This window comes from Phaseolus vulgaris, chromosome 11, assembly GCF_000499845.2.
Source record: "Phaseolus vulgaris cultivar G19833 chromosome 11, P. vulgaris v2.0, whole genome shotgun sequence".
Lineage (NCBI taxonomy): Eukaryota > Viridiplantae > Streptophyta > Magnoliopsida > Fabales > Fabaceae > Phaseolus > Phaseolus vulgaris.
Window position 1 is genome coordinate 7686 of NC_023749.2, and position 13090 is coordinate 20775.

At 33.3% G+C, this 13090-nt stretch overlaps 2 protein-coding genes across 5 annotated transcripts; both read left to right on the forward strand.

Annotated features, from left to right (window-relative positions):
- Positions 1–723: 723 nt before the first annotated feature.
- Positions 724–7122, forward strand: LOC137826803 (uncharacterized). Of its 4 annotated transcripts, none has more exons than XM_068632941.1 (11): positions 724–950; positions 1093–1154; positions 1757–1947; positions 2058–2167; positions 2732–2850; positions 2954–3051; positions 4567–4654; positions 4741–4869; positions 4995–5088; positions 5754–5905; positions 6930–7122. In XM_068632941.1, exons 3-11 carry the CDS (start codon positions 1886–1888, stop codon positions 6972–6974), a joined length of 897 nt encoding a protein of 298 aa, XP_068489042.1. In that variant the 5' UTR covers positions 724–950; positions 1093–1154; positions 1757–1885; the 3' UTR covers positions 6975–7122. The 4 variants fall into 4 exon arrangements, with proteins under 4 accessions (XP_068489042.1, XP_068489066.1, XP_068489050.1 ...); XM_068632965.1 differs by having other exon boundaries at positions 795–950; positions 1098–1262; XM_068632949.1 differs by having other exon boundaries at positions 802–950; positions 1098–1154.
- A 2037-nt stretch (positions 7123–9159) lies between these two features.
- LOC137826793 (cytochrome P450 72A15-like) lies at positions 9160–12104 on the forward strand. Its single transcript, XM_068632932.1, has 5 exons — positions 9160–9649; positions 9943–10160; positions 10534–10781; positions 10936–11314; positions 11403–12104. Exons 1-5 carry the CDS (start codon positions 9343–9345, stop codon positions 11826–11828), a joined length of 1578 nt encoding a protein of 525 aa, XP_068489033.1. The 5' UTR covers positions 9160–9342; the 3' UTR covers positions 11829–12104.
- The last annotated feature ends 986 nt before the right edge of the window (positions 12105–13090 follow it).

Below are 13090 nucleotides of genomic sequence, written 5' to 3' on the forward strand. Positions count from 1 at the left end.
AATAAAACAAAGATGAACAAAAAAGAACAAATATGAACAAAAAAATAAACTGAAGACAAAGGATATGAGAATAAATATCTATTCTTTCTTGTTATTAAAATCAAAACAAATTATCTTAGTATATACAAGTAGTACACTCATTTTTTGTTTAACTAAAGAGGAAAAGAATCAATAATTAGATATTAGAATCATAACACACAAAGACAAAATAAATAAAAGTTATTCACCTCTATAAAAAGAAACAAGTGATAAGTAGAAAAAACACCCAATTATTTTCCTCTATAAAATAAAATAATTGATAATTAAAAAATACACGCAACTAATATTAAGAATGTTTCTATAAGTCACTAGTATTCGTTTTTCTTTAATAAACCGAAAGTTGGCGCCACTGTGGATGAAACAACAATCGTCACCGCAGCCCCCACCAAATCCAATTTACTATACTCTAATAATTGAATATCTATTTTTTGTTCTACGTTTTTATGTTTTATAATTTTTATTATATCTTGAAGTTTATATACAGTATATTTATTTATTTTTATTCAACTGAATTTTAAAGATTTAATCAAAAATTACAAATGATCTAAAATCGAGAAAAAAATAGAATCTAAAATCGCAAATTAAAAATAAAAAATTGCAATTACAATTTTTTTTTCTAAATTTAATAATAAAGTTCTCTTAAAAATATAAATAAATATGCTTGAAATATAGAACAAATTTTGTGTAAGCGTGATGCAAAGTTTAATGAGAAGGAGGTGTAAGTTGATTTTTTTGGGTGCGGGTAGAAATTGCCATCTTAATGTATCAGGCCCATTTTGAAATGGTGTAAAAGCTGCACCGTTTTAGAGCTGCGCCGCCCAGTTTCGTCTTCTTCACTCTGAAGGACGCTAACTCCACTCAAACTGATCGCTGATTCTCGTCGATTGAGTACTTTTCTCCCAAAGCACCGTGTATGTTACTAGATTCTGATTTTCGTTGATTCTGATTCTTGGTTTCACATTGTTTAAGGGGGCAATTTTCGCTCTCCTTTTCCTTTTCTCTCTAATTTTCACGTCTAATAATCTCCTTTCCTTTTATCTTGTGTTTGATTAGTGCAGGCACAGTACAAATAGCTGAGATACGGAGAAAGCAACATTTATATTTTTATGTACCAGGTTTGAATGAAATAATTATATTCTCTCCTATGTTTACGACGGTGTCGGTCTCACAAAGTTTGCTGAGCTGCTGCTGATTTTATTACTCATGTTCTTGTTCTTGTTTCGGTAAATTTAAATAGTTGTTGAGCTGCTAAGGTCCTATTTTGTTTGGATGAGGCTTATTGTTTTTCTTATTGTGTGTGTTGATGCTTATTGTTGCTTTTAATTTTTTGATTGATGCTCACTGGACCCAGTGGTCAAGGAATAAACCCAAGCAGTTTTGGTTGTTCTAAAGTTGGTCAAGTAAGCATGTGGTGTTATTATTGTGCGCTATCTTTGTGTGTGTTACACCGTTTCCTGAATTCTTTTCTTCCATTTTAAATCCACTGTCCTCCTACTGATGTTCCCTAAACAACACATTCAGGTTCGGGTTAGTTAGGGACTTTGAGAGTATCTGCACCTAGCTTGTTGCCGTGTCCAAATAGCAATATCTTTTAATTAGTTTAACATTCCACTCTATTTGAATTGGTGATTGCCCCCACAATTAATTTATTTATTATAGAAATAGAATTGGACACTTAACCTAGGTTTTCATAACATTTTGTGATTGAAAATGCTAGGTATCGCAGTGGTGCCTTCCACTCTAGTTCACAGCGACGCCGCCAGTTCTCTCACTCCGCAACAAAACGACATCCGTCATACCGTGAAACTACACCACTGGAGCTGAACCCTAAAACTTCAGGGTAACGATGCAGCACGACGAGGTCATATGGCAAGTTATCAGGCACAACCATTGCAGTTTCTTGGCCAAGTAACAGTTCCCTAACTTTTTTTCAAGATTTTCTTTCAGATATATGATTTTGTTTTATTAATGTTGCTGTTACGAGCTCAAACTAATTGTTCACTTTTTTTTTCTTGTAGAATTACGACGGGGAATTTTTGTAGAAACCCTTACAACGTTACTGGGGTTTGTAACAGAAGTTCGTGCCCTTTGGCTAATAGTCGCTATGCCACTATTCGAGATGACAATGGTACTTTTATTTACAAACATTTTTTTTGTCTCTTTAGGCTAGGTTTTGTTTTCGCTAGAAATTGATGCAATGTACTATGTAGTAGTGCTTTAAGTCGCTTAAGTTATCATTTTGTTGGTACTATAATGTCTTATAGTCCTGTTTGGATAAATTTCTGGAATTTACAGAAGGTAAAATCGACTTATGTACTTCGGTTTATGGTGAAGTTAGATAGGAGAGTTTTTATGAAAGTTGTAGTGTGTTGAATGTTGATTTTTTTTCTCATTTTCTTCTCTGGCAAGCACTTGTTGAGAAGTTTATCCAAACATTTCTATAGATTATAGAAAGCTTCACCGTAAAGCGTATTGAAATTTGTTAAAAAGAGTTTGTGCCAGCCACTTTCATAATTTTAACCAGATAGCTTCAATTTTCTGCATAACTACCAAAGATAAATTTAACTAAGCTCATATATGCTCCTCCGAACACCCCTAAATGGCTATCTTCATCAATGACAAGTCCATAAATGGGGAATTCATGAAAAGACAAAATATGCTAAGAATCATAATTTTGCTTTGGGTGTTGCAGGAGTGTTTTATCTTTACATGAAAACTATAGAACGAGCTCACATGCCGAAAGATTTGTGGGAAAGAGTAAAGCTGCCGAGGAATTATGAGAAGGCACTTGAAGTCATAGACAAACATCTGGTACTGATGATATATGTAGTCTTTCGGATATTTAAGTATTCAACATTTTACTGGTTAGTGGTTGTCAAGAATGAATGTGTGTTTGACCTTTCTGAATTGGCAGATGTATTGGCCCAAGCTTCTTATACACAAGATAAAGCAACGATTGACTAAAATGACCCAAATGCGGATACGTATGAGAAAACTTGCTTTGAAGACGAGGTTTGAAATCATATTCTCATATTTAGTTTGTTTTATCATGTTTACCCGTACATATTTTTTATATAAGTAGATTGTGCTCCAGATGCTCTAATTTTCGTATCACTTGAATAACTAGTCTGATAAATGCATTTTTGCATGTGTGAAGGAAAGTTAATTCCGTGAAGGAATAAAATTGTCATAGAAGAATTTTATCACATGGAGTAAAACCTCAATACCCTTCCGTATTACATGTGATTTTCACTAAATGTGTTGCTGATTGTATAGATTTTGGGCTAAATTTGGTTTGTTTCTTGAAATAAAGGAAACCAGACTAGGAAAGCAAATGTTTGGCTATTGCTGTCATCATGCTTAACTCTGCTGCTGAAAATCCATTTTAGGGAAAATAACACATTGTTTCAGCTTAGGGAAAAAAATGGATCTTCCACCTGTAGATCTAATTTTATAACCTTCTTAATTTTAATTTTCACCCAATATTTTAAAATGTTTTTTATGATTTTGGTAGTTTGACATGTAATTGCATTCCAAACTTCTTCAAAATGAATTCTGTGGAAAATTAATTCTTAGATGATAAGTTTATAAAAGAGGGGAGCTTATCTGCTTAATGAGAGGCAAATCACACTAGAAAGAAACTGTCGCCCTATACTCTTAATTGCTATTGATTTCTGTTTTTCAGGTTTTTCCCTCTTCTCTCTGTTTAGTTCCTCATATTTGTTTAATTATGAAACACTTATAAGAAATCATTTACTTGTATATTGTAATGCACCAACCAAACCATGTTTATTTAGTCAATTTATGTATTTAGAAATATAGGTCCCATGGGATTTGTTTTTTGTATTGAACCATTTTGAGTATTTAGTAATAAATTATTCTATTTTTATCTCTCATCTTTTGAGCGCTAAATTTTCAACAGCAAAATTAGTTAGTTAGTTGTAATCCCATTTTATTTGAGGATAAATTCCTTTTTCCAGAATTTAAATTGGAGTTCATTTGAATGCTGTGACTTCATATGTATTCTGTTACGAACCAAGAAAACGCACCCAAAGATAAGCCAACAACACAGAAAAACTACTGAATAACCTCTGTATTATTTCTACTGAACTTTACACTCGGAACATCCACAAAGAAAACGATTATTCCTTTTACACAAGACTTTCCCTGTCTACAAAACTGTATTAAAAAAAACGTAACCCCTTTACTAAACCGGTTGGTCTTTATTTAAAGACCAACCCTGCACTGCTACCTTACCCTTTATTCTTAACATTTTTCCTATAATATACCTTCCAAGTCCTTCCCTTATTTTGTGTCCTAACATATTCTTCTTGTCTGTTATTTATGCACATGTATGTATGCATTATTTTGAATACGATTTTATGTTTAAGGTGCGATCATACATTGTGTTATATTCATGCGACAAATTTTCTTATCTTTTAACTATAGTTCTATATTTAAGCTGATGTCTCTATTAAATGTTCATAGCAATTTATCATATTATTTATTGTGGTTGCTGTTTTACAGGGAGAAAATAATGACAACTCCAAGGAAAGAGAAAAAGAGAGAGTCTCGAAGAGAAGAGAAGGCTGAAAAAGCAGCTCTGTTAGAAAAGGTTATAGTTAATCCTACTGTTACCCATACACATTGAATTGTATGTTGTTTTCACTTTACTCATTGTTGCTTTTCAATATTATGTAGTCTATTGAAAAAGAGCTATTAGAACGCCTTCAAAAAGGAGTTTATCAACAAAGTGATATATACAATTATCCGCTTGAAGAGTACAATAAAGTTCTTGATATGGAGAATCTTCAACCAGCTGATGAAGAGGTTATCTACCAACCCATTTTTTTTCTGCTACCTATCATGTTTCAGTAAAAAACTATTTCAAATTGAACCCTTTCTAATGTATATAATCTATGAATTTGTTTATTTTTTGTTTTTGGAATGGACAGGAACCAGAGGTAGAATATGTAGAAGGATATGATGAACTTGAACAGGAAGAAGATATTGAGGATTTTGGTGGTTTTGCAACTCATAAGTCACCGGGTAATTATGTGATGAAGAAAATGGTCAAATTTAGTTTAGAAGCTTTGGAACATGCATTGACTATTTTTGACATGTTCAAATAGTGAATTATGTTCCCATTTTTGTTTTAAAAATTTGCTTACTACACAAGGAATTTGCTTTTGCCTGATTGAAACCCAAATTCAAGGATTCTGACATGCATGGTATGATAGGATAGTATAATCTTTAGTTTAATTTCAACTCGAAGTACTGAAAATTTCAGATTAGAATTTTGTTGGCTTCATAATTTTTTTTTAATAACTTTTTTGTTTTCATTTTGTCTTTTGAGGCAGGAATAAGATCTTGGAATTCTTTTTCATTTTTAATCACAAACTTATGGTAATTATGATGATAAAAGGAATTTTTTTAATACAATGTTTACTGATCTACAATCACATCTTTACAAACTTAAGTCCCGCCCTAGAAGAAACAATAATTAGCTGTCACATACAATGCTGGTTTCTGCTTGGCTAGAACTTGAAATGCTCAGTTGCGTGTGATGTTTGTGTTATGTGTTGATTATTTCACTACTTGTTAGATGAGAGCCTTTCTTATTGAGAAGGAATCTGTGAGTTCATGAGTTTAGAAAAAGTTCCAAACTGAAACATTAGAAAAGCAAAAGCATGATAGTGTACTTACCTATGCAGCCAGAAGCACTGATGATGAAGAGGATGATGAAGAGGAAGATGATGAAGCAGTTGATCAGAGTAGAGCAAAAAGGAAAATGATTTTAGCTTCCAAGAAACTTGAGAAGAACGGCCTAGATTCTAAATCGAAGAAGACAAGGGTCCTTGTTGAGGTAATTATACAATGTTTCCTTCTATGAAAAGAATATCAGCACTTTAAATGCTATTTGATATAGTAATTCTATGAATTGCTGTCTGTGAACATCTTACCCTAGAGGAACTTTTGCATACAATAATTTCAATGTTGTTTTCAAACAAATGATGCCACCGACTGCAATTTCATTACTCTGGACTTTCAAGATAGACTGTTAGAAAGTGGAAACCTTTTTGTTCTTCCGAGGCTGAAAATAGAGCCAATGCCTCTATTTTTGGAAATTAGTTATGAACAAAGCTAATCCAATTTTTTCTTCAATAATGTTATACGTGCATGTCTAATCTATGTGATGAGGATTACAGACAATAATGTCAATCAAGTCTTTTGTGGATATTTTCCCTTCTTGCTTGATATTACCTAGTTTTTGTTGGTTTTGGTTTGCCAAAGCCATTCTAAAAGTTATGACGATGATTTTGACACATGTTGTGTTTTTTATGATTAACATGCATTTAAGTTTAAAAAGCACGGCTCATTAGTTCCATTCGATCTTTGAAGTTTAGAAGTAACGTTTAGTTGCAAGAAACTGCTAAAGCGAACTGTATGAGTGCCAAACAGTGTTGAATTCAGTGCATTCCATATTTTAGAGAGAATTTCTTCACTATTGACGTTGATTGAGTTTTATTAGAAGGTGAACTCTAAGCATAACTTAACAATTTCATAGAACTGGCTTAGAAAATTGAATTGCATCTACTTACATATTATAATTTAAATATATCTGTAGTTAATGAGATCTCTAACACCTCTCGTCTAGGATGTACAAATACTTTTAAGTGGTCCGATAATGGGTAAGAGTATAGGTCTAACAAATTTTCCTAGGATAGACTTTACTACCATCTTAGAAATGAACTCTACAGAATTGGCTTGGAATGTGACATATTGCTTGTCCATATGTGATCTCGAAAAAGTTTACAGATGAATGAAATACTTAAATTAGTTTTTGGTTCAAAATCTGATATTGTAACCTTGATTTTCTTTGGTCTCAGGTTGAGCAAGAGGATGCTGATGAAAGACAGAGGGTGGTACAATAGTTGTATTTACTGTTTTTATGGACAGAAGAAAACTACTATAGCAAAAACGCAATTTTGATTGTTGAGTCTTTTAATTTTTTTCCTATCCATATAAAAATTATATACAATTTCCATTTCCCTTTTCAATTTATTTAATGTTTGTTTTGAACGAGTTCTGGCAAATGCCATAAAGTGTAGTCTAGTGTGGTTTTATAGAAACGGAGCATCTCATTCCTGCATTTAATCGAGTGACTCTGATAATTTCTTGTGTCACGATGATCAGCAAGGTTTTCGAGACATTTAGTTTTAAGAAAGTTAAGCACATTGTATCATTTTTTTTTCCTGAAACTGATTTTCACTTGCAGTTGCTTTGCTTACACCTTACATTACAAAAATAGGTTGTGGAACTTGGGGGTCGAGAAATTATTTTCATCAAATAAAGGAGATTGGTTAAGAAAAAATCTTATGTATAATTTGTACAGTTAAAATCTTTTTGTGAGATAATGTGTGATATGTAATGTGATGTGTGCTGGAATTCACCATTAAATGTTTTTAAGAAGTTCACGATAGTATGGTATTACTTAGTATCTTAGATCTGTCTATCGTCTATCTGTGAGCTTTTACTTAGTATATATGGAGTCAGTCTTAACCTTGTGTCTGTCATTATGATTCTCTCTTTACTGTCTGATTAATGCTAATTAATCCAAATTTCCGTCCTATGTTATTTTCTTTACATTATTCATTTACATCGGTCTCCTACCTAAATGACCAAGGATCGGTTCCAGGTCCATAACCCAAAAATATTCAAATATTTTATATATATTATGAAGGTATGGTGTTTAGAGGTGGACTCCTACATAATCTTTTTTGTAACTATGACATAATCCCTTTATCACTGCAATGAACCTTTATCACTGCAATCTCTGAACGTCTTTACATATGTGCTATATTTATAGAGTTTTTTTTTTTTTTTTTTTCTGATGTCCTCTCATTTATTTATTTTTTATTCAGGAAAATATGATAATAAATTTAAATAATAATAATCATATATTTTATTTTCAGAATAATATCATAATAGATTTAAATAATAACAATCACATATATCTTTATACATCAATTTATGAGTTTATAAAGAATTATCAATCAATATTTTATTAGTTTTCCTCTATCTTTATATAACTAATAGATAAAGAATCTCTGATATATTGACAAAATATTAAAAGATAAACAAATGATGAAAAAACTCATTTCTCTATCAGAAATATACCGAATTAAAATGTAACAATCATTTTCTTTATTACCTCACATCGAATTTATATATAATTTAAGATCATATTGATTATTTAACCGATATACTCGAACCCTCCATATATCTTGCAAAACAACACTCGGTTTAAAATATGTTTTAATACTTATAAATAGGATCCACTTTAATTTTTTTTTCATATTAAAACATATTTAATAATATTGTTTCAAGAGTTTTCTTTGCGTTTTGTTGTTTTACTGTAACTACACCCCAAACCTTCCAACCTACACCCCAAATCCTATATCCTATACTTTAAACCTTACACCCCCACCTTAAAACTTACACCTCTCACCCTAAACCTTACACCCTAAATTCTACGCAACAAGGCTTAATAACTCTACTAGAAAACCTTCAAAAACAAAACATTCATGCTTTCCTTATATTTATTTTTTATGTTTTGTTTCTGAACGTGTATCCTTAACTTGATACAACATATGAAAGTACTATATATTTAAAAAAATTTCAACGTACTATGAATTTAGAATAAATTCGTGAAAATTAGGACAAAATTTCACAAATCACAGACAATACGAAAGCCTGAGTGAAAAAAATTTCTCATAAATTTTTTCAGGAGAAATTTTTGTTCAAATTCTATGTAATAATCTCAACAAAATTTGGAAAAAAAAGCGACAAATTTCAATTTAAGCAACAGAAGAGTATTGAATTAGAAAAAAAAAAAACTTTACACACACAATGAGTATTTTAAAAGTTATGGAAGTGCAGTTAGGAATTATCGGGTTGCAGAAGCAAAACCCAGATTGTAATTAGCTATTTATGGCACGCTCTAAGCGAGGATGTCATGCTACCATACTTTTGTGTTTTTTAATAAGGAAGGGTGTCCTCGTTTTCATATGAAAAGTATATTAATGTTATAAGTTGTGTTCACCGGTTTTTTTTTTCATTATTATATTGTAACATGCGTGGTCCTCGTGGGACGCCTTCTATGTTTTCCATTATATTGTTATACTGGAAGCGGGATTGATGAGTGTGAGATAGCCAGCTAGCTGCATCTCAGCCATTACATTCTTGTCTATCTCTGACCTTGGCACAGAAACACTTAGTCGCACAGAGCTGGTGTTGACCATGAGAATGTTAGGAATATCATCTCTGAATTTGACCCCATTTACATGTGGTATCGTTACTTTGATTGCTACGGTGCTGATATGGTGGTTTTGGAATGCACTCAACTGGATATGGCTGAGACCTAAGAGGATAGAGAGGCGTCTAAAGGAGCAGGGTATCCAAGGAAATTCCTACCGTCCCTTGGTTGGAGATATCAGAGATATGATTAAAATGATTAAGGAAGCCAAATCCAAACCCATGGATCCTCACTCTAATGACATTGCACCTCGTGTATTGCCTTACGTTGTCCACACCATCGCTAAATACGGTGAGTCACTCACATACCACATGAATTCTCATACTACTCTTTTCTTTTTGTAACCTATCACCTGGATGAAATTTTTGTTGTATCTCCGTACTCAGTCATTAGACTGGAACCTCATTACTTAACTACAACGTGAACCACTTGGTCATGCTCCCTTTTATACTTCCCTGTGACTTCGTCAACCTTTTAATGCCAAACCTTTATCCACTCAGTTGTCAAATTGAAATTCGCTTTGTATAAGAAAACGGAATGAACAGCACCTAATAAAAATTGCTAACACATATTATTCAATACAGGTAAGAATTCATTTATGTGGCTTGGACCAAGACCAAGGGTATTCATCTTGGATCCGGACAAATTCAAAGAAATGGCTACAAAGGTCTATGACTTTCAAAAGCCCGACATGAGTCCACTTTTCAAGCTCCTAGCATCAGGATTTGCAAATTATGACGGTGACAAGTGGGCTAAACACAGAAAGATCGTGAGTCCAGCATTTAATGTAGAGAAATTGAAGGTTAGTTTGTGGTTTATATCTGTGCACTTGTATGATCTGCAGGTTATCTCGTAAAATGACTTGCATTAGCATGCAAACAGGTCAAATAAACAAAAGGAATTGGCTACATTACTTCCATAGGGAATTAATGAACCCTCTCGTGTGAAATTTCCACTATGACATTTAAAAATATCGTGGAGCGTGTCAAACGTTGAAAGTATTTCTAAAGAATGGCACTAGTATGACATTACCTCTTTTCCACAAGAGAAGCCATTCACATCTCTAGTGTTGTTTGGTCGTTTTTGATGCATGATAAACCCTTATGTTTCTTTACGAGTGACGTTAACACACTACGACATGGTCTGTTTTTATGATTCATGAAAAATTGCCACAGGTCTTAGTACCGATATTTTGCCAGAGTTGCGACGATTTGATCAGTCAATGGGAGAGTGCGCTATCTTCGTCCAATGGGTCGTGTGAGTTAGATGTGTGGCCTTTTGTCCAAAACGTGTCAAGCGACGTCCTTGCTCGTGCAGGCTTTGGAAGTAGCTTCGAAGAAGGAAAAAGGGTATTCGAACTTCAAAGGGAAATGCTTCAACTCACAATGACGCTCTTTAAGTTTGCTTTCATTCCAGGTTACAGGTAATACTACATTTGGAACTAAAATTCATTTATGTTTTGGTTATACAAAGCAAATCCGTTCCAGGAGAAAGCAATTGGTGGCTTCAATTGGGCGTGTAGAGATTTGGTGGTGGCATTTTGATGAATGACACTTTTAATCGTTCATATGTGGTAGGTTTCTGCCAACGCGTACCAACAGGAGGATGAAAGCAATTGACAACGAAATAAGAACATCACTTATGGGTATCATAAACAGAAGATTAAAAGCAATCGAAGCAGGGGAGCCTGCGAACAATGACTTGTTAGGCATACTGTTGGAATCAAATTACAGGGAATCTGAAAAAAGTAGTGGTGGAGGAATGAGTTTAAGGGAAGTAGTGGAAGAAGTGAAGCTATTTTACTTGGCAGGGCAGGAAGCGAATGCAGAGCTACTGGTCTGGACTTTGTTATTATTAAGCAAGCATCCTGATTGGCAAGCAAAGGCGAGGGAGGAGGTTTTCCAGGTGTTCGGTAATCAAAAGCCAGATTATGAGAGGCTTGGGCAGCTTAAAATTGTAAGTTTGATATAATTAACATAAGATAATGTCTTGACTTCATTCATTTGAAGAGGGATAACATTTCTGTTCACTCTTTATCGAACAGGTGTCAATGATTCTACAGGAGAGTCTCAGATTATATCCACCAGTAGTTATGTTCGCTCGGTATCTTCGTAAAGATACAAAACTTGGAGACCTTATAATTCCAGCAGGAGTTGAGCTTGTAGTACCTGTGTCAATTTTACACCAGGAAAGGGAGTTTTGGGGCGATGATGCCGGGGAATTCAATCCAGAAAGATTCTCGGAAGGTGTCTCGAAGGCAACAAAAGGCAAGCTTTCATACCTGCCATTTGGATGGGGTCCTCGAATATGCATAGGACAAAACTTTGGTTTGTTAGAGGCAAAAGTAGCTGTGTCAATGATCCTGCAACGTTTCTCCCTCGAGTTTTCTCCGTCTTATGCTCATGCCCCGTCCTTTATTATTACTCTGCAGCCTGAGCGTGGGGCTCACATCATTTTACACAAACTGTAGAATGCAGTTTTACGGCCTCTTTTGATACAAGTACAAGTGTTTTTGAGAGTTTTTCTATGGAAAATATGTGTTTTTCAGTAGAGAAACTATCGATGCATTTTTACTTTGAATCCGAACAGACCTTTCTGTTGTTAGTAAAAAAAAATCAAATAAATTAGGCTTCTTTGAAGCTTGCTTGCATTCTTAAGGAGCCTGTAATGTTAATTTCCCATCCCTAGTAGTTTTTTCGAAAGATGAGAAATATGAACCTTTAAAGGACATCTATTTCAAGATCAAGTCAGGATTGTTAGATCCATGATAGTTAGTATTGCACAATACGTGATTCAGAAGTCTGGTAATGCAAATTATTATCAACGCATTGTTTTGTTTGATTTACTACATTCCATGGATTACTCGAGTATTGCTGGAATCACAATCTCGAAGTCAATCACATGATATTGAGATCAAGTATGTATCTTTCTCTCAACTCATCAAAACATTTTTTCTAAAGAAAAAGTAACAAAAGGTTTCAAAGTCAATAAATATATCAAGTGCAATACTCCAGTCTAGTGATCGAAACATTAAGATTATGATAATTTTAATATAAGTTGTATTTTATCACAGTAATTCGGGGAATAAATATTATTTTTGTCTTTTAAGATATAGAAAGTGATGGATAAGTTCCTTAATAAAATGTGTAGCATTTGGCTTCTTAAAATTGAATGTCGTTGAGTATGTAAGTAGACTTCCTGTTGATTATGATAATTTTATTATAAATAGTTGTTTATTATCACAGTAAATCGAAGAGTGAATATTTATTTTCATCTTTGAAGAGATAGAAAGCGATGGGTAAATTTCTAAATAAAAAATTTTAGGCATTTAGGTTTTTAAATAATTTCGTTTAATTACCAATGAAGTGAGGGAAGTGAACAACATGTTAAATGTAAAAGTATATCTTTTTTTCCATCTTAACTAATCTTTGTGTCTTTTGATTGAAAACATGGTGTTTAGAATGGGGCAAAGTTAAAATGGAAAGAAAAGAAAGTGAACGCTAACCCGTAATTAGCGTCCAACACATAATCCACCAAATGAATGGAAGTTAATGATGTAGAGTGGACTTCAATATAGAAGACGTGATTAACATCGGTTAGAACGACGTTAAATCCTCGTAATTGTTAAAGTTAGTATCTCTTATGTTTTATTTAAAGTTGTCTCAAAAGAGCATCCAATCTTGAAAGTAAGACTTCAAGTCCATGTGTTGCGGAGTCTACACAAAGAAGACG